This window comes from Schistocerca cancellata, chromosome 7 (genome assembly GCF_023864275.1).
Source record: "Schistocerca cancellata isolate TAMUIC-IGC-003103 chromosome 7, iqSchCanc2.1, whole genome shotgun sequence".
Classification (NCBI taxonomy): Eukaryota; Metazoa; Arthropoda; class Insecta; order Orthoptera; family Acrididae; genus Schistocerca; species Schistocerca cancellata.
The window spans coordinates 315,524,386-315,549,999 of record NC_064632.1 but is presented as its reverse complement, the minus strand read 5'-3'; the positions used below and the strand labels follow the sequence as shown (position 1 = coordinate 315,549,999).

The window sequence follows — 25,614 nt, the reverse complement described above, 5'->3', positions numbered from 1 at the left end:
CTACCTGCCCGATTAAGGCATCTGACATAGCACGCTTCCATTTCATATCACTTTCCAAAGTTATGGCTAGATATTCAATCAATATCATTGTGCCAAGCAGCACATTACTAATATTGCATTCTAACATTACTCAACTGCTTCTTCTACTCATCTGTGTTAATTTACATTTTTACACATCTTGCACAATCTGCCATTCAACACACCAACAAGAAGTTTTGTCCAAGTCATCTTGTATCCTCCTACAATCACTCATGAAGACAGATTCCCATGCACCCACAGCATCACTGGCTAACAGTGCAGATTACTGTTCACCATGTCCGTCCAATTATTTATGTATACAGAAAACAAGAGTGATCCTATCATACTTCCCTGGGGCAATTCTGACAACATCCTTGTCTCTAGCAAACACTCACCACTGAGGGCAACATACTGGCTTCTATTATTTAAGAATTCTTCGAGCCACTCACGTATCTGAGAACCTAATCCATATGTCTGGACCTTCATTAAATGTCAGCAGTGGAACACTTTCAAGAAATCAAGGAATATGATTGTTATTAGGGCTGTGATAAAATATCGATTTTTTTTTTCCAACTGGGAAGTCATCATAAAGTGTTCCAGAAAATTCTGATATGTGACAAAACTGAATGACGGTCACCTTTAATTGCGCCACTTACATGCAGTTACCATTATTAGCAGGGTGGTTATCGCTAAGTGTGAAAGTGTACAGTTTTTCTTTCAGTTCTTGCTCTAATGGGGATATGCAGGCTGCTAGCTTGTTGATGTACAGAATATCTAATAATAAATTAACACTTAAATCTAGAGCTCTAAAATTGGCATTATATTTACAATGTGAACTGATACTTTTATAGATTGGTATGTCAATATTTTTTTCTTCTATAAATAGATACTTTTTCGATCTATCGAGGGCCGATAAGGATATATTTTTGAATACTGATATATTGGATTCCTGATATTTTAGAAGCTATCAACAGTCCTTGTGGTTATTCTTCATCCATAGTTCGCAGGCTACAAGGGGAAGCTGAGTTTCACATGACTCTCTTCTGTTTCAAGGAAATGTGTTGTATTCAAACTTAGAATATGTTCAAGAATTCTGCAGCAAACCAATGTTAATGATACTGCTCTTTTATCTTTCTCATAAACAGGAGCCACATTCAATTTTTTCCAGCTGTTTAGGAATCTGTACTGCAAGAGAGATTTAAAATAAAGGGGACAATGCCATAGAGCACTTTCTATAAAACCGAATTGAGATTCCATCTATACCTGGTGACTTATCTGTTTTCAACTATTTCAACAGCTTCTTTATGACTGGGATGCCTATTACAATGTCCTCCATACCAGAGTCTGTGCAACAGTCAACCTACGGTAGGTTTATACAATTCTCCTGCACGAATTATTTCCTAAATGTGAAATTTAAAACTCCAGCTTTCCTTCTGCAGCCTTCTATGGCCGCACCAAACTGGACAGAAAGGTTAGACCCAATTTGCAACTTTATGTAGGACCAGAATCTTTTCATGTTCTTGGCAAAATCATTGGAAACTGTTGTCTGCTTCACACATCAATCTATTTACAAACAAATGAATTTCTACTAACTTCTGTCAGTTAACATTTGTACATTCTGTTTTGAACCGAGAGTGTAACATTTTCAGCTTACGCAGCACTAGGTTATCAAAGCACGGTGGGTCTTTTTCATCCACAATCCTCTTACTTCTTCAGAATACTATTTACAATGAGTGTAAACTTTGCCCATAATTCATTTATGTCCATCATACTGGAACTAAATGATGTAGATTCATTGTGTAAGTGGGACGCTAGCTAGTAATTATTTGCTCTTTTTGGCAAAAATACTCTCCTAGCTTTCTTGATGGATTTATGAATTTCAGTAACAATTATCTGATGGCATCATGATCAAACCTGTCTCTATACTTACACTGCTTGTAGATAAAAGGCCCAAAATATTTCTATTGTGTGCAGGCTGCTGAACTAGCTGCTCCAGACAGTTTTCAGAAAATGTATTCAGAAATACTCTACAGGGCTGTCTGTCTGTACCACTTGCAATGAATCCAGAGATGTCCCACTCTATACTTGACAGTCACCTCCAACTAATACTGAATGATTTGGGGATTCCCACATTACTAAGTGTAGACTTCATTCGCCCAAATCTAAAATTGTCACAGCAGAATTGGGTGACCAATAGAAACAGTCAATAATTAATATGAATTTATCTAGGCCTGTTACTCGGACCCAGATAACTACACAGACTCTATTTTGACCTTGGTAGACAGTATTTTTGTCCTCCTGCAATGAACACTCCTTCTCCTATGGTGGCTACTAGGTTTTAGATGTACGTACAATGCCTTGCTAAATATTTCAGGACTTTCTACTTTAGGTTTTAGCCAGCTCTCTGTTTTGACAATAATTTGAACATAACTTCTTTGCAAGAGGGCAATAAACTCAGCAATTTTGTTATGAATACTTTGATTGTCTTCAAATTTAGACAGTCTAAGTGTGTCTATTCTGTATGTGGTCTGACTTCACTCTGTGCATACTGACTGGCAAGTGTTCACTAGAGGAATGAAAACTACCACCTAACCTAAAAAACCACCATGTGCGCTCCATAAGTACTCTGCTACATGGGTTGCTGTTTCCTTTGTGTAGTGCATCCATCACTTATCAAGGGGAATCCTACAATTCTCCACTCCAATGAAGGTATAGAAATATGCAGCTGACATAGTCACAGAATCAACAGAGCCTTTGGTTGAGACCTTCTACTCAGTTCCAAATGAAAGGACACCAATCAACTTTGGGTATGATGACACTGCAAATTGTGAGCTCTGACTAAACCACAATAGCAAGGCAAGTACCTTTCACCACTTCTGTCAGTCACCTGCACAAACTGGGGATGGCCTCAGGACCCATGTGGCAGACCTTACTGGTGCCGACATAAGCCACAACTTGCATAAGACTGTACCCCGCACCCTTGACAGCAACTGTCAGGGCCTCCCCCACATTTAGGATGAGATCCACCAGCAAATATACTGAGTGCGCACTCAACCTTTTGCTAGCTTTTGACACTATTTTTCTAAGGGGCTCCATAATGCACCAAACTCTGGAGCTTCCTGTAACTAGTATCCTCCGCCCCGCCCTCTCCGTCCATGTGCCTGCTCAGATCCTGCTGAAAAAGCAAGCACCTGTCCATGCACATCGTGATTGAGAAAGACCATACAAGCAGCCTCCATATTTACTGCCTGCCTTGAGCAATGCAAAAGCATTACAAAGCAACACTGGCCCTGCAGTGAGGGAAGCTTCCCCGCTTCAGGTGTACTTCAAGGTGCCTCAGCTTGAGGCAGCAGGCTGCAGACAGCTGATCGGACCCAAAAGCATTTTCATCTGTATGTGAATTGTGACCAGCTCCACCTGCATCAGCACATGGCATGTACAAAACCTACCCATCCTAGTACTAATAACTTAAGAATTAAAGTACAAAAGCATGCTGCTCTCCTTGTGTGTCACCAACAAAGGCTGTATCCTTACTAAGCTGTGATGAACCGTCATTGGTCATTCAAAACAAATAAATGACAACTGCACTACACACTACATTTACATAAATGTAAGACTACACCTCTTTGAAATTGTTTAAGGAAGTATCCATCACCAAATGTACTGAATGCGCACTGGACTTCTTGCTAGTTTTTGACACCATTTTCCTAAGGGGCTCCATATTTGCCTTAACACTGGAGCTCCCTGTAACTGGTATGTATGCTTCAAGGTATCTCAAATTCAGGCAGCAGCCTGCAGACATCTGATTGGGGCCAAAAGCACCTTCAGCTGTATGTGAACTGTTGCCAGCTCCACCTGCATCAGCACACCGCACGTACACACCCTACCATCCTAGTACTAATAACTTAAGAATTAAAGTACAGAAGCATTGTGTGTCACAAACAAAGACTGTGTCCTTACAAAGCAGTGATGAACAGTGGCTTGCCATTCGAAACAAACAAATGACAACTGTGCTACACACTACATTTACGTAAATGTGACACTACAGCTCTTAGACGCTTCCTTAAACAATTTCATTCAGTTAAATAAAATGTATTACTTCACGGAATGTGCGGAAGTGCTGATACCATTGCTGAAGCACTTCAGTTTTCAAATCTACACCATGGTATTCAAAAATGTGTTACAGACTACTGATCTGTTTGCAGTTTGTATTGGATGTATTTATTAAAATACTCACACTGGTAAGATATCTCACTCAGGTCACTTCCAGAAGGCACATCAACATCTACTTTGTGACCAGTCTGATCTGGGTCAGTTGCCACGTGATGTGCTGCCTCTTGCAATGAATGGTCCCTATCCCAGGCAGAAGGGACTTGCATATCTTCAGAAGCTAATTTCTCTTTGTTTTGTGTGTCTTCACCTTCAAACTCTTTACTATGGGAAACTACATCTGCTTCTCTTTCTCCCTCAGTGACTGAAGAACCAAAACCATAACCAGTTATGCTATTAAATGTTGAACGCACTGATTCTGACAGCCCTGCAAAAAAACCTTCATCTTTTATGTCCTCTGCCTTAAATTGCTCTTCTGGCACCGAAGTTTCCTGAAACTGAGTATCTTGATTCTCAGGATTCAAAGTTGTCTCTGTATGATCATAGCTGACTGTCACTACTTCACTGTCCTCATCTTGCTGCAGATCATAAACAGGGTGAGGTTCCGAGCCAATGCTTGTTTCTGTCACACTCAAGTCATGTGAACTGGCTGTTACCTCTTCAACTAAAAAATCAGCACGATATGATTCAGCAGCCGTACCCAACTTTGCTATATCATCTCCTGACATATCTCCTCCTCCTCCTCCTCCTACTTCTTCTTTTTCTTCTGATGAAATATTTTCTGCACCGTAACTGCCTGAATCGCCATTCTCCTGGGCAATTTCTGCAGCATCTGAATCAAACTCTCCAGCAATGTCTGTGACATTAACATCCTTTGAATTTTCAGTTCTATCATTTTCCAATAGTTCTGGGGAAATCTCAGATCTTATTTCTTCGGGCGCTACTTCAGAACTATCAAACACTTGAGGACTAGCATATTCATCACCTTCCATACTATTATCAACAGTTTCCTGTGAATATTTGGTCTCCACATCACTTCCCTCATCACTATATCTTGTATCTATTTCTTTTGCTGATTCTGCCGAGTCTTTTCTTAATACTTTACTTTCTACTTCAACATTTTGTCCACTAATTTCTGAATCATTCATATTAAAGTCTAATGAACTACCCCCATCTGGCTCCTCTGAAGACAGATGGCCAAACATGGATGGTTGATCTGTTGTATCTTCCTGCAACAATATCTTCTGATGATCCGAAATGTCATGGGCTCTCTGTAGCTCTTCCTGAGTACTCCCTGCAACAACATGGAGATCAGTACCAGATGACGACATCTGTACTTCAGGTTCCTTTCTATCCATTTCCTGGCCATCTGTCTTCTTTGGAGACAGGGGTGGTTGATCTGCAGTGTCGTTTGGCAGCAATACATTGTTCTCCAAAATGTCATGTGATCCCTGTGGCTCTTCTTGAGTACTCCCTGAAGCAGCATCATGATTAGCACCAGATGAAAACACTTGTGCTTCCTGTTCCTTTCTATCCATTTCAGAGCCACCTGAAATGTCTGAATGTACTTGCAAGTTATCAGCAGAACTTTTACTATAATTCATCTCCACTGCAAATTCAGTATCATTGTGTTGTAGGGTTTCTAGTACTGTTCCATTTAATGAATCAACATTTATTTCTTCACTGTCAATCTCTACTTTCTTCCCATCCTCATGTTTCTCAACTGTAACAGTGTCCTTAGCAGAAATAATGGGCTCACTTTCACCATCTTTGATATTTTTATCTGTTTCTTCTCTGCTTGTATCATTACCAGAATAATTATCTTCATTCAGTGCCTGCACTCTATCTGACATCTCATTTATGTCAGTAGATGCTGCATTCATTGTCACTTGCTCAGAGTTTGCTGAATGGATAACACCAAGGAGACTCTGATCTTCTTTGTCTTCAGCACTCCCATCAGTTATCTCTCCACTTTTATCTTCGATTTCCCCACTGTCTTCAATGGCGTGAAGCTTCCTTTGAAAATGGGAAACAGTAGAATACTGCATGTAATGTGACTCTGTGACTGTGTGCGCAATAGAAGGTGATGTGCCAGAAGTGAAAGAGTCTGTTTGGTTATCGGGTTCATCCAACACTGTTCCAGGTGAAACATCAAGAGCTGGTGTTGCATTGTGGTGCAATGTGATATTATCTTCCATATGCTCTGCTGAGTTTTCGTGTTTCCTGTACTGTATTGTACTAGAAATGTCCTGATCTTTAGTGTCCACTTCTAATTGTTGTGAATCTGTATCCTTAGTTTGTTTTAAGGTTTCTTGATGTGTTTGTGGCCCATTACTTTTGTTTACTAGTCGTGTTTCACCATCATCTCCAATAGGGATAACATGTGAGACATCCTTGGCCTTTACAAGAACCTTTGTTTCCCTGATTAAGCCCCTAGGAATATAGCCTCTTCTATTGTTAATCTGAAAGTAACACAGAGATTCCATTAGTCGGGTTCTTTTTTTATTAGAAAAATATTAGATGTCTTCTGCAGATCTATAAAAACAGTTGCTTTAGACATGAAAATTACCTTCACATCCAATAACTGCTCTTTGTTTCCAGCTGCTCTTCCATAAACAACAACAGGTTGTCTTGCCTTAAATGATAAAATTTTTGGGTGGTCACTGCCATAATTCATCAAGGTGTAAGCTTCTGCTATTGGAGCTGAAAGAGAAGAAATGCAGGACGAAACTAGTTTAGTAACAAAAAAATTCTGAGATGCTTTTTAAGCACGGCACTTCAATACTTTTAATTTGAACAAATCAGCTAAAACTTGGGACAAAGGTAGGTAAATGGATAAAGTCAAAAAGAACTTTTTTTTTTAAATTCAGTCATCTTCATTCAATTAAAAAAATATATAAATATCATTTTTACTTTTCTTAATTTTTTTTTTTTAAATTCAGTAATCATCATTCCCCTCCCATGAACCACTGACATTACCGTTGGTGGGGAGGCTAGCGTGCCTCAGCGATACAGATAGTCGTACCTTAGGTGCAGCCACAATGGAGGGATCTCTGTTGAGGGGCCAGACAAACGAGTGGTTCCTGAAGAGAGGCAGCAGCCTTTTCAGTAGTTGCAGGGGCAACAGTCTGGATGATTGACTGATCTGCCTTGTAACATTAACCAAACCGGCCTTGGTGTGCTGGTACTGCAAATGGCTGAAAGCAAGGGGAAACTATAGCCGTAATTTTTCCCGGGGCATGCAACTTTACTGTACGGTTAAATGATGATGGCGTCCTCTTGGGTAAAATATTCCAGAGGTAAAATAGTCCCCCATTCACATCTCTGGGTGGGGCTACTCAGGAGGATGTCCGTATCAAGAGAAAGTAAACTGGCGTTCTATGGGTCGGAGCGTGGGATGTCAGATCCCTTAATCGGGCAAGGAGGATAGAAAATTTAAAAAGGGGAAATGGATAGGTTCAAGTTAGATATAGTGGGAATTAGTTAAATTCGGTGGCATGAGGAACAAGACTTCTGATCAGGTGGATACGTGGTTACAAATACAAAATCAAATCGGGGTAAGGCAGGAGTACATTTACTAATGAATAAAAAAAAAAATAAGAGCACGGGTAAGCTACTATGAGCAACATAGTGAATGCATTATTGTAGTCAAGACAGACTTAAAGCCCAAGCCTACCCCAGTTGCACCAAGTTGATAAAGATGATAAAGATATTGATGAAATTTATGATGAGATAAAAACTATTATTCAATATATTATTTGGATAGTGAAGGGAGATGAAAATTTAATAGTCATGAAGGACTGGAATTCGAGAGTAGGAAAAGTAGTACGTGAATATGGAATGGGATAAGGAATGAAAGTGGAAGACACCTAGTAGAATTTTGCACAGAGCATAACTTAATCAAAGTTAACACTTGGTGTAAACATCATGAAAGAGGGTTGTATACGTGGAAGAGGTCTGCAGACAATGGAAGATTTCAGACAGATTGTATAATGGTAAGACAGAGATTTAGAAACCAGGTTTTAAATTGTAAGACATTTACTAGGGAAGATGTGGAGTCTGACCACAATTTATTGGTTATGAACTGTAAATTAAAATGGAAGAAACTGCAAAAAGGCGGAAATTTAAGGAGATGGGACCTGGATAAACGGAAAGAACCAGAGGTTGTAGAGAGACCATTAAGGAATGAATGACAAGAATGGGGGAAAGAAATACAGAAGAAGAAGAAGAATAAGTAGCTTTGAGAGATGAAACAGAGAAAGCAGCAGAGGTTCAAGCAGGTGAAAAGATAAAGGGTAGTAGAAATCCTTGGGTAACAGAAGAGAGATTGAATTTAATTGACGGAAGGAGAAAATATAAAAATGCAGTAAATGAAGCACGCAAAAAGGAATAGAAATGTCTCAAAAATGAAATCACCAGGTAGAGGCATATAACACTAAGGGTGCGATGGATACTGCCTAAGGGAAAATTAAAGGGAACTCTGGAGAAAAGAGAACCACTTGTGTGAATATCAAGAGCTCAGATCGAAAACCAGTTCTAAGCAAAGTAGGGAAGGCAGAAAAGTGGAAGAAGTATATAGAGGGTCTATAGAAGGGCGATGTTCTTGAGGGCAATATTATAGAACTGAAGAGAATGTAGACAAAGATGAAATAGGAGATATGATACTGCATGAAGGGTTTGACAGAACACTGAAAGACCTAAGTCAAAACAAGGCCCCAGGAGTAGACAACATTCCATTAGAACTACTGACAGCCTTGGGAGAGCCAGGCCTAACAAAACTCTACCATTTAGTGAGGAAGATGTATGAGACAGACTTCAAGAAGAATATAATAATCCCAATTCCAAAGAAAGCAGGTGTTGACAGATGTGAAAATTACCGAACTATCAGTTTAATAAGCCAAGGCTGCAAAATACTAACACGAATTCTTTACAGACAAGTGGAAAAACTTGTAGAAGCCGACATCGGGGAAGATCAGTTTGGATTCTGTAGAAATGTTGGAACACGTGAGGCAGTACTGACCCTACGACTTACCTTAGAAAATAGATTAAGGAAAGGCAAACCTACATTTCTAGCATTTGTAGACTTAGAGAAAGGGTTTGACAATGGTGACTGGAATACTTTCTTTCAAATTCTGAAGGTGGCAGGGGTAAAACACTGGGAGCGAAAGGCTATTAACAATTTGTACAGAAACCAGATGGCAGTTATAAGAGTCGAGGGGCATGAAAGGGAAGCAGTGATTGAGAAGGGAGTGAGAGAGGGTTGTAGCCTATCCCCGGTGTTATTCAATCTGTATATTGAGCAAGCAGTAAAGGAAAGAAAAGAAAAATTTGGAGAAGGAATTGAAATCCTGGGAGAAGAAATAAAAACTTTGAGGTTTGCTGACGATATTGTAATTCTGTCAGAGACAGCAAAGGACCTGGAAGAGCAGCTGAATGGAATGGACAGTGTCTTGAAAGGATGATATAAGATTAACATCAACAAAAGCAAAACAAGGATAATGGAATGTTGTCGAATTAAATCAGGTGATGTCGAGGGAATTAGATTAGGAAATAAGACACTTAAAGTAGTAAATGAGTTTTGCTATTTGGAGAGCAAAATAACTGATGATGGTCAAAGTAGAGAGGATATAAAATGTAGACTGGCAATGGCAAGGAAAACGTTCAGAAGAGAAATTTGTTAACATCGAGTATAGACGTAAGTGCCAGGAAGTTTTTTCTGAAAGTATTTGTATGGAGTGTAGCCATCTATGGAAGTGAAACATGGATGATAAATAGTTTCCACAAGAAGAGAATAAAGCTTTCGAAATGTGGCGCTACAGAAGAATGCTGAAGATTAGATGGGTAGTTCACATAAATAACGAGGAGGTACTGAATAGGTTTGGGGAGACGAGGAGTTTGTGGCACATCTTGACTAGACGAAGGGATCGGTTGGCACGAGACATTCTGAGGTGTCAAGACATCATCAATTTAGTACTGGAGGGATGTACGGAGGGTAAAAATCATTGAGGGAGACCAAGGCATGAATACACTAAACAGATTCAGAAGGATGTAGGTTGCAGTAGTTACTCTGAGAAGAAGAAGCTTGCACAGGATAGACTAGCCTAGACAGCTGCATCAAACCAGTCTCTGGAGTGAAGACCAGAACAACAACAATCTTCGTTCATTGTGCAGATACAACAGTTTAAATTGGAGCTAAATGCAGCACATAAGCAGATGTACAGAAATTGTTTAAGTTAATCGAATAAATAAAAAAGTGAAATCTTACAATGAAGTTCAATGATCAGTTTTAAAAATCTAGCTTCATTTGGAGTTTAGGTGCAAAAACACTTTTTTTAGCTTCTTTGTGTGTGCTGCTTTTATGTTTCAAGTTTGTGGGAATCTGTTCAAATTTTATAAGAAGGTAGACAAATACAAATAATTAATGTCATCCTGTTGTTTTGTGAAAGTTTTGTGTGTTTGTTTTGTTTTGTTTTAGGGTGCACAATATAAGCAACACAGTTCAAAAGCCAATCAAAAAAACTGATACTCGATCAGTTGCCAAGCTATGATGGTCTAATGTCAAAATGATGGTAGAAAAAGTGTTGGGGGAAAAAAAAATAAATTGCCCCTGTCATAGAGGGGAAAAAAAAACCAACAACAATGGTGAATGTGTTTGGGGCAGAGTCAGAGATGTAAAAACATGGAAAATAGCTGTCTGACTTATCTGCCAGCTTCAAAGAATTTTAAACTGAAACATCTTGGCATATTCATGTTTTTCTCCTTGTTAGTATTAGTACCCACATCATGTAACATTACACATTTTGTCAAATAAAGTAACATGATACATGATGTCATATCGTATAATGTGAAACATGCCATCATGTCATCCAACATGGCATTTTTCATGTTGTGCAACATGACAAAACGAGTCATTAAAGTTTAACTATTCCTAACTCTGGAATACTTCCTATTATAGTCCCACCTCCAATTTCAAGACACTTCCTGCTGTAGATGCATCCTACTCTCTGCAGCACATAAATTTTTGTCCATTTGTTCTTGAACACCCCTCCCCATACATGTAACAGTAGGTGGGTTTGGGAGAGAAATGGCCCCTTTGGGGAAAATACCCCCATCGCAAGCCAGAAATCAAAAAATTGTATTATCATCCCAGCGCCCCCCCCCCCCCCCTCCCACCCCTCCCCAGGAACAAATCCTAATCCAAAGGATTAGGGACTTTTGTCTATAAATTGCAAGATATGGGTGTGTCAACTCCTTGCAACTGACCGTGTTTACCATGCTCATTGGGCTGAGGAAGCAGGGTTAACTCGTGATGGATTTCCTTTATTTCATTGTCAAGATGTTGCAGCATACAATATTTGTGACTGGGTGCAAAATTCCGAGACTCTGACAGTCCTGAACAAAACTTCCACATGGGGAAAATGGCAGTTTTATGACACAAACTGGTGTGATCTGATGTCTCCATAGCCACAGTACAGCTGTATGATGCCTGATACAAACAAACAATGCCTTAGTGAAATACACTACCACTGTATATTGATGGCTAGACAGTGTCTTGGGAACATCTCTCCTTCAGTATAGCTGTTGTGAGTGGGAGGGTTGTTTTTTCTGAAAATCATTCTCTTAAGTTTCTATACTTGTGCTGAGATTATGAAGTGGTGGACTTGGTGAAGGAATATTTTCCATGATCCTTCTTTTGCACTTCTTACTGTTTCGTTGGACCGTTGCCCTCACCAACTGAAAGGCTGCAAATTTCTCTCCAATTGGTCAGCATATGAACCTTCACAGAGCTGCGAATTTCCTCATGATCCAGTAATTGTTAGCTATTGAGCAACTCTCCTCACACCACCAGACAACGTATGTAGCTGGACACTTCAGATACAGACCATTGAATGTACGAGGGCAGTTCAATAAGTAATGCAACACATTTTTTTTCTCGGCCAATTGGCAAGATGCCTTACAGACGCTATCGTCGCCGTGCTCGAAAAACAGTCTACAAGACAATTGAAAATATTGAACTCTCCACGTCAGCCGCAGACAAAAAGAAGAATGCCATTAAAAACATTGCATCAGCAGCACTCGTCGACGGTCCCTGTGTGTTTTATGGGTGCAGACTGAATTTCAGCATAGACACCAATGATACATTTACACATGGTAATGGATGGCTTACTGTAGCTATTGTACATGGTGGTACTGGAGTTCCCAATGTTCCTGGTCTGGAGAGTTTCGTGGACAGAGACATAATCGCCTACCGCACTTACCATATTGTAGAATTAGCTAATAAAGATTTTGGAAAATCCTCATATATGTCAACCTCTTCCCTATCCTTGTATACACGTAATAAGAGAAAACTGTCTGTCAATGAATCTGTCTTTATTTGGATTAAAGGAAAAGGTGTATGTGAATATATTAAATTTGTTGGTGACTGTACATTGTATTTTCATAAATAAAGTTATTGATTGAGGTGACACATTGAACTGTAGCGTAGCCCGGGCGAACGCGTTATGCAGGAATTTTTTTTTGGCGGGGGGTCAGGGGGTGGGGGCGTCAGGGGGGGGGGGTACATAGAGCCTGCGCGCGGTCGCCCGGCTGACGTCATTGACGCAACCGCTTCGCCGCGAGCACCGCCTTTAAAATTACTAAGGCGGTGCCGCGGAGTTTGCCATGTAGTTATAACATGGAGATAACACAGCCAGTAGTCGGCGCTGTACGGAGCTGTTAAAATGGCATCTGTAACGGATGTGCATTGCAAACAATGGGCAGTGATCGAGTTTCTTTTGGCGGAAAACCAGGGCATCTCAGATATTCATAGGCGCTTGCAGAATGTCTACGGTGATCTGGCAGTGGACAAAAGCACGGTGAGTCGTTGGGCAAAGCGTGTGTCATCATCACCGCAAGGTCAAGCAAGACTGTCTGATCTCCCGTGTGCGGGCTGGCCGTGCACAGCTGTGACTCCTGCAATGGCAGAGCGTGCGAACACACTCGTTCGAGATGATCGACGGATCACCATCAAACAACTCAGTGCTCAACTTGACATCTCTGTTGGTAGTGCTGTCACAATTGTTCACCAGTTGGGATATTCGAAGGTTTGTTCCCACTGGGTCCCTCGTTGTCTAACCGAACACCATAAAGAGCAAAGGAGAACCATCTGTGCGGAATTGCTTGCTCGTCATGTGGCTGAGGGTGACAATTTCTTGTCAAAGATTGTTACAGGCGATGAAACATGGGTTCATCACTTCGAACCTGAAACAAAACGGCAATCAATGGAGGGGCGCCACACCCACTCCCCTACCAAGAAAAAGTTTAAAGCCATACCCTCAGCCGGTAAAGTCATGGTTACAGTCTTCTGGGACGCTGAAGGGGTTATTCTGTTCGATGTCCTTCCCCATGGTCAAATGATCAACTCTGAAGTGTATTGTGCTACTCTTCAGAAATTGAAGAAACGACTTCAGCGTGTTCGTAGGCACAAAAATCTGAACGAACTTATCCTTCTTCATGACAATGCAAGACCTCACACAAGTCTTTGCACCTGAGAGGAGCTCACAAAACTTCAGTGTTCTTCCTCATGCACCCTACAGCCCCGATCTCGCACCGTCGAATTTCCATATGTTTGGCCCAATGAAGGACGCAATCCATGGGAGGCACTACGCGGATGATGAAGAAGTTATTGATGCAGTACGACGTTGGCTCCGACATCGACCAGTGGAATGGTACCGTGCAGGCATACAGGCCCTCATTTCAAGGTGACATAAGGCCGTAGCATTGAATGGAGATTACGTTGAAAAATAGTGTTGTGTAGCTAAAAGATTTGGGAATAACCTGGTGTATTTCAATGCTGAATAAAACAACCCCTGTTTCAGAAAAAAAAATGTGTTGCATTACTTATTGAACTGCCCTCGTATGTGCCCAGTTGGCCTAGCTGAAGAACCGTTTTGGCAGCTTCCTTTTGGGCACTGTCCCACTTGTTAAATGTGTCCACATAAAAAAAGAATTACAGGACTTTAAGCCATTGACAACTTTCAGCTTTTAACAATTCCTGTTACAATGTGTTAGATATTTTGTCCAATTTTACCCTCTATCTGTTACATTATGTAAAGCAGAGTGTAAATGTGTATGTCCAGGACCTCATCCGAAACCCCTGGATTGATTTCAACCAAATTTAGCAAAGAAACAGCAGGCCTTGAAAGTATTAGTACGGAGAAGTTTATAACCTGATGGAGGCAGATGAGATGGACAAAGAGAGGGAGGAGTGTGGATGGATAGGGCATGAGGGGGCTCAGGAGGGAATGAGAGCAGGAGAGGATAAGTGGGGAACAGACAGAGAGAAGGGGATGAGGATATGGAAAGGGAATTGGGGCAGGAAGTGACTGACAGAGAGGTCAGGGAGTAGGAGATGGGACAGAAGAGATGGGGGCAGGAAATGGATATAAGGAAAGATGGGACCATGAGATGGACAGGGGGGGAAGAGTGAATAGAAAGAGAGATGGGGGAGGAGGAGACGGAAAGGCAGAGAAGGATGGACAAATGGAGAGAGCGAGGGGAAGGAAGAGACGTACAGGGAGGAGGAGGAGGGAGAAGGAAGGGGAGGGGGGAGGAGGAGCAGGAGGAGGATAATGACTCAGGGAGGAGAGGTGGCTATTATCAGAGAGAGGGCAGAGGAGACTGACAAAGGGAGAGGGAGGAGGAGATGAAGAAACGATGAGAGGAAGAGATGAAGAGGCAGACAGAGAAGGGAAGAAGAAAGAGAGTCAGGGACAGAGGAGTACCACATGTGTGCAATATTTTTCTTTTGCCCCTGTCATAAGTTGCCATGCTTGACAGATATGCTGTTAGGTAATAGTATCGGCCTAACGACCTGCATTGCTGGGCAGCCTACATGTCAGGGGCATAAAGGAGATGTGGACATTATATGTGACACACACACACACACACACACACACACACACACACACACACACACGCACTCAAACGTGCGCGCGCGGGTAAAGCGGTGTGAAAAAAGCTAGTTAAAAACAATATTAATTTTGAATGCAAGTTATAAAACCTTGAGTAGTACAAGTGGTGAGCAGGGCTGTGACTGAAAAGCAGCCAAGTGCCCATTCCCTAAGACAGAGCAATGTAGGCATCATACAGGGTGACAATTATTGAAATATAGAAATAAAATCATCATAACTTCTGAAAGTTTCTCATTAGGATGTTCAAACTGCACGGTTGGCAGTGGGGCATGATGGGAATTAGTATGGTTTGGTTTGCGATGAAGCCCACTTTCATTTGGATGGGTTCATCAATAAACAAAATGGGTACATCTGGCGGACTGAGAACCCGGATTTTGCGATTGAGAAGCCCTTCACCCTAAATGAGTGTCTGTGTGGTGTGAATTGTACAGTCACGGAATAATTGGTGTGATATTCCTTGATGGCATGGTGACTAACAAGTGGTACATGAAGGTTTTGGAAGATGATATCATCCCAATAATCCAAAGTGACCATGATTTCAACAAGATGTGTTTCATGCAGGATGGAGCTTGACCGCATCAATGCAGGAGTGTGTTTAAGGGCCTAGAGGAGAAATTTGGGGACTGCATTCTGGCTCTGGGGCACCCAGAGGCCACTGGCATGGCTACTATATTGTCCAGATCTGAACACATGCAACTCCTTTTTGTGGGGCTATACTAAAGACAAGACCCCAAAACCATTGCTGAGCTGAAAACGGCTATTAAGGAGGTCACTGACAGCATCGATGTTCTAACACTTCAGTGGGCCACGCAATATTTCTATGTTAATCTGCACCACATCATTGATAACGGCGGCAGGCACATCGAACATGTCATAACCAAAATCTGAATATCTGTAGAGACATTTACAAGGTGAATAAAGTGTGTGTACACCATAGTTTGTAACTGATTTAGGTTTTTTTCTTCCATATAGTTCAACAATCGTCACCGTGTATGCTGCAGCAGATGCTACATTACACAATGAAGAGGTATGTGGAACAGTGGTCCATGTAGTGTAACGAGACATTAAAATATACATGCAGTTTGAACCCCCAAATATTATGTCTCAATAATAAATACTAAATAAATTATGCAACAAGCACAAACATGAACCAAAATATAAATCTATATAGGGCCTAAACTGTTTTGTTAATTACGTTTTACTGTTGTATTAAGTTGGTGCACCTAATACCACAGAAAAAATTATCTGTGAATAAATAAACTACCAATTTACTTATTAACAAACATTAAAAATGGGATTACATGAAAGATGAAGTATTTACCCCACTCCCCAGAAGGGGGTTCAGTACAGCAACATCAAGACCTTTAATGCCCTCCCATCCATCATAAATTAGAGATATGGTTAGAAACATACTCAAGTTTGAAAAAGAACTGAGCCAATTACTTCTAGATGGAATTTAGTACACTATAGATGAATTTGTTAGTAACAATGCATAATATCATTCCTAGTCAGTATACCGGAACAGCATAAATTAAACTCAAATTTATGTGTAGCTATACGGTAGCTCATATGTTAAATTACTCATAAGTTTCTGTTACTCATATTATTAATGTCTTTCATATAATAAATTCAATGTGATTATATGCTAAACAATAATTTGTAAAACTTGACTCATTATATATCCTGTGTAATGTTCACATGTCAGTCTATGGAACTCAAAATAAAATATATGAAAGTGAGTAATGACACAGGAACCAATCAATACCTATTGCTCACTGGTGTTCAAAACTCAATCAAGAGGAAAAATAATGACAATGTGAAATAGTGAAGGAAAGTGTCAAAGTTAGGAAAACAGTAAGCACCTGTCTCAAATACCATTAGGTAGGAATGCTCCCAAGTAAACTTAAATAAAGTATTCCCTGATACCATACAAAAAACAAGCTGGAATTTGAATTTACAAGCAATTGATAGGTTTAGCAAAGAGAAGAGTGGAAGCCTGATTTTAATTTCCTCTATTTTGTGGAAGAAGAATCCAATACAGACCCTACTTTCATTAATAAAATGCATATTGTGTTCAAATCGAATTTTTTAAGAAAACAGCCTTAGGACCTTAAATGCCTCTTAGTTTGTAGTGCTCAGACATTGGAGATTACTAGAGCAATGTATCACTATACATTAGGTGTATACTGCAGTTGATACGCCAGTAGGTCTGAAGTAATTATTTATAACAATATAATCCAGGTTTAGAACACGAGTTACATTCATAGTACCAAAAGAGGAAATGATATTTGCTATCCTCAGCTACTCTAATTAGCAGACAGAAAAATATTTAATGATACCTCAAGAAGATAACTAGTCAAAAAAGATCACGAGATGGAAAATTTAATGGTCCATTCAAGACAAGGTCAATAAAGATGGGGTCCATAATGCACAACAAATATATTTTTAAAGTAATTTTAAGTTTTTCTGTAATAACTCCGACTATGAAATAAATAATTTATAAAATAAACAGCAAGAACCAAAAGTAAATACTAACGCAGCGTGTGTAACTGGTGAATGACTGATAACACATATGTATATTATCTAAAATTTATGTAGACAATATTTCTTGTTCACTAATAGCAGTCGAGAAATCTTTCACATTAAGTCCACCAGAGGTGAAAATATTTTCATGTGATTGTACGATGTAACATTACACAGTAAAAAACTTCTACAATGAAATCTAAGTGTAGGTGAAAAATGTCCTCAGATATATTTTTGCAGATCAACGAACAACCGCAAAACAGTAAACTATTTTCATCGTTTATTAGTATCTTGCTGAAAGCGTACAACCGGTAGTAAATGTTCAATAGCATTGCATTACAGTAGGCAGTTCACTATCGCCATCCTGTGAGGCCAGCAAACCATGACGCTGGTATTACTTATGCAAACGCTAACTGTTAACTAATATTTACAAATCCGCTACGGTTAAAACTATGTTATGAGTCGGAAGCTTCGTAAAAAATATAAACAAATAAGGTTTCACTTACTTTCACATAGCGCATCCGCACATAGCTTGCTATCTGGCATACGTCTTCCATATATTACTGTTATAAACGTGAAAAAAGAATAAAGTATAAACAAATAATCCACTCTCATTTTTTTGTAAATTTCTCAGATACCCTTCGACCATAGATACTTGTATTGTCGAAAATTAGACCACATCACCATTAACACCGATTTGACAAAGATTTTCGTGACAGATGACGTACACAACACAGATGTCATCCTCTTCGTTCAGACGGCAGATTAAATAATCATCACAGAAACCAATTAATCCATTGTACCTACACTTTTAAGGAATGCGACATTTTTAGGTTTACACATCATATCCAAAATTTCCACATAAAATTAGCTTTACAAATACTAGCATTTATAAACAGTGACAACGTAGATGCTTTGCAAGCTTGCATTTAAAAATATCTCTGTTGTTTACGTTGCCAAGGTAACGCCGTGCGACAAGTACAACTGACAAGCCTGACATTGACAATACGGAACATTCATGGAACATATGTTGTAGTTGCTGATTCCTAGTCGTATGCTTGGATAAATGTACAGCCGTAAATTGACGTCCCTGTTTCTATACAATAAAACTGATGTCTTGGTGACATCTTTATAGCTGTATCGTTTATCATATATTTAGGAAGTTCTGTCATTTATGCATCAGTTCTTTTGCTGTTCCTATTAGTGTTGAATAGGTTTCATTTCTTTAGAATTACATAAAACTATGTTCTACTGTAGTATTTTTATTTTTAGACAAGAAACAATGTTCGCACACTCGCGACATGTGAATGGTTCAAACGTACATCGGTAATTACATTACAGCCCTTAAATCTGCGATATTTTGTTCGTAGTGCACTTAAGGACCGTCCGGCGATAATCAATTGAAGACAAAATACATAAAAGCAATGGCATTAACAAAGTCCCTTTGTGAAAACACCCTCTAACAAAATTCTTCGGATTTAATTAATATTTTAATTGCAATATGAATTGATACAATGACGCAGTGGTTTCATCGCAGTCGAATGAGAAAGATGGCCAGGACGCTTTAGATTAATGATGGTTGTAATATGGCTGGGCAGAAGCTGTTAACTTGTTAATAAATTTTATACAACTTAGTTAGGGTCTCTTAACAATTGAAGAAGATAAGTAACAGTATACTATTACGGAGTACTAGGTTTGAAATTAAAGTTCTGGTACTGTTACCCTCGGGAGGCGTTTAATTTAAACATCGTGAAACATTATTTTGACGCCTTTTTCTCCTCAGAGTTACCGGCACAGCACATTGGCGCGAACTGTCACAAATCAAACAATGCTCTTACGATTAAAATCGTCATGTTCATGATGTACCTAGAAACACTTCTGTAATAAATCGCGACCTTCAGCAGACAAGTGCTCCATACGCACCTTTTTTTCCGACAAAGCAATAGTATATACCAGTACTAAAAGACGTCTACTTTATTCAGTAGTAACGCATATGAATCGTTGTTGTTGTTGTTGTTGTTGTTGTTGTTATTGTTGTCATAGCGTTTAAGCGAAGTGTCAGTAAACTAACAATTCTTTAGGTTGGCAAAACAAGAAGAGTCCAAGTGTCACTTGTGAATTGTGAAACTTGGATCAGTGGACACTAGGACTGCCTTTACATGTCCTCCAAATAGTTGTCCCCTAGCTTGGAACGCGTTAGTTCCCATGGCAACGTAAACATCAAAGAAATACGTCAAAACATTCGGGAATGAGTCTGTGCAAACGGGCAATGTCAAATACAAAGATAGAAGTGTATCTGAAAAGTAAAATTGAAGCTGTTGCCCGTATCAGATATTCTGCGTCAAAGACTATGACTCGCGACGCAAATTTCGCAATCTCTTGTTTATAATCGCATGCCATATTTGCTCCTCATAAAAACTATGAGTGAAGTAGACGCACACATAACACGCCTGTATCAAATTGAAAAACGGCTGGGCCAGGGGGTGAGTCATATTCATACTATCACATTTTGAATATGTTACTACTGTTGCCTGTCATGATACCGGTACTCGCTATTGTATTTTAGGCCTACGGGATTGTCTGGAAGGCACTGGATAAGAAAACGAAGAGAACAGTTGCAGTGAAAAAGATATATGATGCCTTTCGGAATAAGACTGATGCACAGCGAACATTCAGGGAGATTATGTTCCTTCAAGAATTTGGTGAACACCCAAACGTCATAAAACTACTTGGTATTCATAAAGCCAGGAACAACAGAGATATATACCTCGTATTTGAGTATATGGGTAAGTGGAATTAGTGCTATGGTCGTTTTTATCAATGAATTATTTTAATGATTGTGGTAATAATAATAATGATGATGGTGATGGTGGTTGATTTTGTGGGGCACTCAACTGCGCGGTCATAAACACCCATACAAAGTCCCAAAGGTTTTCACAGTTCAGTGTTTTACACAGTCCAATGTGTTACACAGTCCAATCTAGCCACTGCCATGAATGATGATGATGATGAAATGATGAGGACAACACAAACAGCCAGTCCCCAGGCAGAGAAAATCCCCTATCTTGCTGGGAATCGAACCCAGGACCCCGTGATCCTTTAATGATGGAAATCATCAGATGAGTCAATTATAAAATATGATTTTATACACAAGGAATCTCAAATATACAAGACAGATCGTAACATACTGCACCATTTGATGTCCTGGGTGGCATATAACAAAAACATAAAGATTTCATGTGAATGCATTTGAGTAAATTACTAATATTTCAGCTCAACAGATTAAAATATAGTCAGCAGGCTATTATTTGTTAACTCTCCTGTAATAGATTACTTTATTGCTATATCTTCGTTGTTTACCAGCCATGGCTGGACAGACTGTGTCACAAATACAATGTTTATCAACTAACATTTATACAATACCATATACAAAATTTATATTACAAATAAAATAAAATATTTATGCAGTGCACAAAAACACATAGAACATAGAGAAAATGAAATATAACTAAACAGGAAAGTAAAACTTCGTAGCAGCAAATGAAAATACCATAGAGCAAAATGTTTACAAAACCGTGTAGATCACACACATAAAGTTTCGTTTTGGCAAAATATATACTTTAAGTAAAACATAAAATTAAATGTGCAGTTAACTGAGAACATAAAAAGAAGATTAAATTTAGGCAAAATTATTTATAAAACATAACAATATTTATTATTTTGTCCATTCACCAGAACCACTGTTGGAAAAACTCTTCCAAGGAATATAGTGGATGTTGTTTCACGTCCTGAGCAATTTTTTTCCGAAATAATTCAGGTGGCAGGGATTTCACTTGTGGAGGCAGTTGATTGTACATTTTTAGGGCGACTGTTGGAAAGCTGTCTTGTGTGCTTGATAGGCGACACCTTGGCACTTCAATGTTCCTCTTACAGCAAGTGTCATGATTATGTATTTCTTGTCTTATGCTAAAATTCCTTTGATTTTCTTTTATATAAATGAGGCAGAAAAACATATACTGGCTAAAAACATTGCACCAGCTGCAATCCAGGCCCACTGTGTAAGCTGTTCTCAAACTGGGATGTGTTGGTTGATGTTCATAATCACCCTGACCATGGTCAAATGATTGGCAGCTGATGTAAACCGGTTTGTTGTAAGAGCTACAGAGAGCTGTACCTGTGGTACTGGTACCAAAGGTATTTCAAGTACTGTCCTGTTCCGTGGATACCGTCTCCTCTAATGGAAGTACGGGATCTGACATTACTCATCCACTTGACTGCGAGTGTGTGTCATTGATAGATCTAGACATTCTGTACTGGATGGATGGGGACCAAAGAGGACTCAGGATGTTGTACTGATCCCTCTAACCAACAAATCTGAGGTGCTCTCTCTCACTGAAACTGAAACTGATCTAGTGGGATTCATTTTCCATGTTTTGGGGACACCTGTTTTGTCCGGTGTCAAGAGGAGACAAACGCAAAAGGGTAAGGGTCTATTAATTGTTGACAGTTGAAATGTACGGCAAGTGATGGAACCTGTTAGGGAAATGGTACCAAGGGACAGGAAAGGACACCATGTGCACTCAGTGTGTATGCCTGAGGATCTCACTCAACATGTTGAAGAGGCTGTTTCAGCAACCAATGAGGAAACAGGGTGCAACCAACTGCAGATTGCGGTGCACATTGGAACAAGCAGTGCCAGTTGGGCCTCATTCAGTGTGCTGAAGAGGCTACTCTGGCAGCCACGGAACGAACACGGTGCAGCCAGCTGCAGATACTGGTGCATATTGGAACAAACGGTGCTAGTTGTCTGGGCTCTGAGCTCATACTTGGGCCATTCCAGTGACTTACAAAGAAGCTTGTTATTCAGGTGGATGACTGTGTGTGGGGTGCACACAGCAGTTTTTTAGATTAGACAACTCTGCATTCAGGCCAGATAACAGTAGCTGTAGTGTAAATGTAAGATCCAAAAGAATCCCGTGCTCCCCCATAGGCAAGAGTATTAAAATCCTAGTAATTAACTGCTGAAGCATTCACAAAAAAAAAAAAAAAGAAAAAAAACCCAGTGTTTGAAACAGTCCTGAAAAGCAGTGAAGCTCATGTAATACTAGGTAAAGAAAGCTGGTTGATACATGAAATTGATAGCAATGAGATTTTTGGGGAAAATTTAAGTTTAGATCAAAGGGATAGCAAATGAAAAATGGCCATGGTGTATTTGACACAGTAGACAAGAAACTCAAATCCACTGAGAGAGAAATTGAAGCTGCATGTGAGATTGTTTATGCATATCACAGTACTAGACTGATCTTGAATTGAACTAAATTGAATTTTATTTGCTCTTGTAGGATTATGTGGTGTATAGTGATTGTACATGTAATAAAGGACACACAAAAAATGAAAAAAACATTCATTATCACATACTTCCTAACATTTTAATGTCAATTATTGTAAGTAACCAAATGTACAAATTGTATGTGATAAATACTCTTTAACTGTGCATGGAAGCTGTTTGTCTCCATACTGTGATAGCTGCCTCATTATGAATATGATGGAGCTGAGTTTTTTACAGACAGAATTAACATGTTGCTTCAATTTCAGCACATTATCCATAGTAATACCTAAGAATCTTGTGGATTCTTCTCCTTCTCCGGCTGAGGTGGCTGAGCGGTTCTAGGTGTTACAGTCTGGAACCGCGAAACTGCTACGGTCGCAGGTTTGAATTCTGCCTCGGGCATGAATGTGTGTGATGTCCTTAGATTAGTTAGGTATAAGTAGTTCTAATTTCTAGGGGACTGATGACCTCAGATGTCAAGTCCCATAGTGCTCAGAGCCATTTTCTTATTCTTCCAGTCTCATTTCATCCATCTCTAAACCCATGTGTACAGCTTTCTCTTTATTTCTGTGTGACCCTGGTAGTTGAATGGTCCGCATGATGGATTGTCAATCCTCTGGGCCCGTATTTGATTACCGGCAGGGTCTCGGAATTTTTTCCACCCGGGTATTGGATGTTGTGCTGTCCTCATCATCATCCTACCATCCTCATCGAGTGCAGGTCTCTGAAGTGGCGTGAAATTGAAAGATCGGCACCCGGCGAATGGCTTGCCCGACGGAGGGCCCTATCCATACGGTTAAATAAATATTTATTTCTGGACACTGCATACATAACCTTTCTTAGGTTTTTAGTATTTGCATAATGAACATGATGTTCACGATGTGCAATGACTGTCAGTGTTACCGATGCACATACACAATATTTATTTATACACATTATATGGAGAGATACAACTTCACACTTGGTGTCTCAGAACACACTACCCAAGGTCCAGAGATACTGTTTTTGCAGCGATATTCTTGGGGATGGAATTCCATTGAGCTTGTGCCCCCACAGATTTGTAATAAGTCCATTTTACAGGAGCCACTGTCTTGGTATGATCCTAATTGGAGATATGTATGCTCTTCTTCCAAGCTATAACACATTTTTTCAAAGTCTCTTCGGGTTTGCTGCCGGATCCTAAAATCAACTTGACTCGATATTTCGGCGATCCAGCTGGTCACCATCTTCAGGAAAATGCTGCTTCTGCTGATGAGTCCCGCTCAGTAGTGCCATATACCCCCCCCCCCCCCCCCCCCCCTCCATGAACCATGGACCTTGCCTTTGGTGGGGAGGCTTGCGTGCCTCATTGATACAGATAGTCGTATCTTAGGTGCAGCCACAATGGAGGGGTATCTGTTGAGAGGCCAGACAAATGTGTGGTTCCTGAAGAGGGGCAACAGCCTTTTCAGTAGTTGCAGGGGCAACAGTCTGCATGATTGACTGATCTGCCTTGTAACACTAACCAAAGCGGCCTTACTGTGCTGGTAGTGCGAACGGCTGAAAGCAAGGGGAAACTACGGCCGCAATTTTTACCGAGGGCATGCAGCTTTACTGTACGGTTAAATGATGATGGCGTCCTCTTGGGTAAAATATTCCGGAGGTAAAATAGTCCCCCATTCACATCTCTGGGTGGAACTACTCAGGAGGATGTCTCTATCAGGAGATAGTAAACAGGCGTTCTATGAGTCAGAGCGTGGAATGTCAGACTCCTTAATAGGGCAAGGAGGATAGAAAATTTAAAAAGGGGAAATGGATAGGTTAAAGTTAGATATATAGTGGGAATTAGTCAAGTTCGGTGGCAGGAGGAACAAGACTTTTGGTCAGGTGAATACAGGGTTATAAATACAAAATCAAATAGGGGTAATGCAGGAGTAGGTTTAGTACTGAATAAAAAAATAGGAGTGCGGGTAAGCTACTACAATTAGTATAGTGAATGCATTATTGTGGCCAAGATAGACAAGAAGCCCATGCCTACTACAGTAGTACAAGTTTATATGCCAACTAGCTCTGCAGATGATGAACAAATTGATGAAATGTATGATGAGATAAAAGAAATGATTCAAGTAGTGAAGGGAGACGAAAATTTAATAGACATGGGTGACTGGAATTCGGTAGTAGGAAAAGGGAGAGAAGGAAACATAGTAGGTGACTATGGATTGGGGGTAAGAAATGAAAGAGGAAGCCGCTGGGTAGAATTTTGCACAGAGCACAACTTAATCATAGCTAACACTTGGTTCAAGAATCATAAAAGAAGGTTGTATACATGGAAGAAGCTTGGAGATACAGTCGGGTTTCAGATAGATTATATAATGGTAAGACAGAGATTTAGGAACCAGGTTTTAAATTATAAGACATTTCCAGGGGCAGATGTGGACTCTGACCATAATCTGTTAGTTATGAACTGTAGATTAAAACGGAAGAAACTGCAAAAAGGTGGGAATTTAAGGAGATGGTACCTGGATAAACTGAAAGAACCAGAGGTTGTACAGAGTTTCAGGGAGAGCATAAGGGAACAATTGACAGGAATGGGGGAAAGAAATACAGTAGAAGAAGAATGAGTAGCTTTGAGGGATGAAGCAGTGAAGGCAGCAGAGAATCAAGTAGGTAAAAAGATGAGGGCTAGTAGAAATCCTTGGGTAA

The 25,614-nt window shown here is 39.9% G+C and overlaps 2 protein-coding genes across 6 annotated transcripts in view; one reads left to right on the top strand and one right to left on the bottom strand.

The window, feature by feature from the left end:
- LOC126092542 (transport and Golgi organization protein 1 homolog) overlaps window positions 1-18,317 on the bottom strand; it is a 158,229-nt gene extending 139,912 nt beyond the window's left edge. For 2 of the 3 annotated variants that reach the window (XM_049908195.1, XM_049908196.1), the window contains exons 1-3: window positions 18,110-18,314; window positions 6,698-6,831; window positions 4,256-6,590 (exon numbers count right to left, since the gene is read on the bottom strand). In XM_049908195.1, coding sequence (XP_049764152.1) covers window positions 4,256-6,590; window positions 6,698-6,831; window positions 18,110-18,218 — 2,578 coding nt within the window. In that variant the 5' untranslated portion in view covers window positions 18,219-18,314. Of the gene's footprint in view, window positions 1-4,255; window positions 6,591-6,697; window positions 6,832-18,109 lie in introns of all 3 variants that reach the window. The other variant, XR_007521353.1, reaches the window with a different exon arrangement.
- A 257-nt stretch (window positions 18,318-18,574) lies between these two features.
- LOC126092543 (mitogen-activated protein kinase 15-like) overlaps window positions 18,575-25,614 on the top strand; it is a 217,596-nt gene continuing 210,556 nt past the window's right edge. For all 3 annotated transcript variants that reach the window (XM_049908198.1, XM_049908200.1, XM_049908199.1), the window contains exons 1-2: window positions 18,575-20,086; window positions 20,170-20,389. In XM_049908198.1, the coding sequence (XP_049764155.1) occupies window positions 19,997-20,086; window positions 20,170-20,389 (310 nt within the window). In that variant the 5' untranslated portion in view covers window positions 18,575-19,996. The remainder of the gene's footprint in view (window positions 20,087-20,169; window positions 20,390-25,614) is intronic.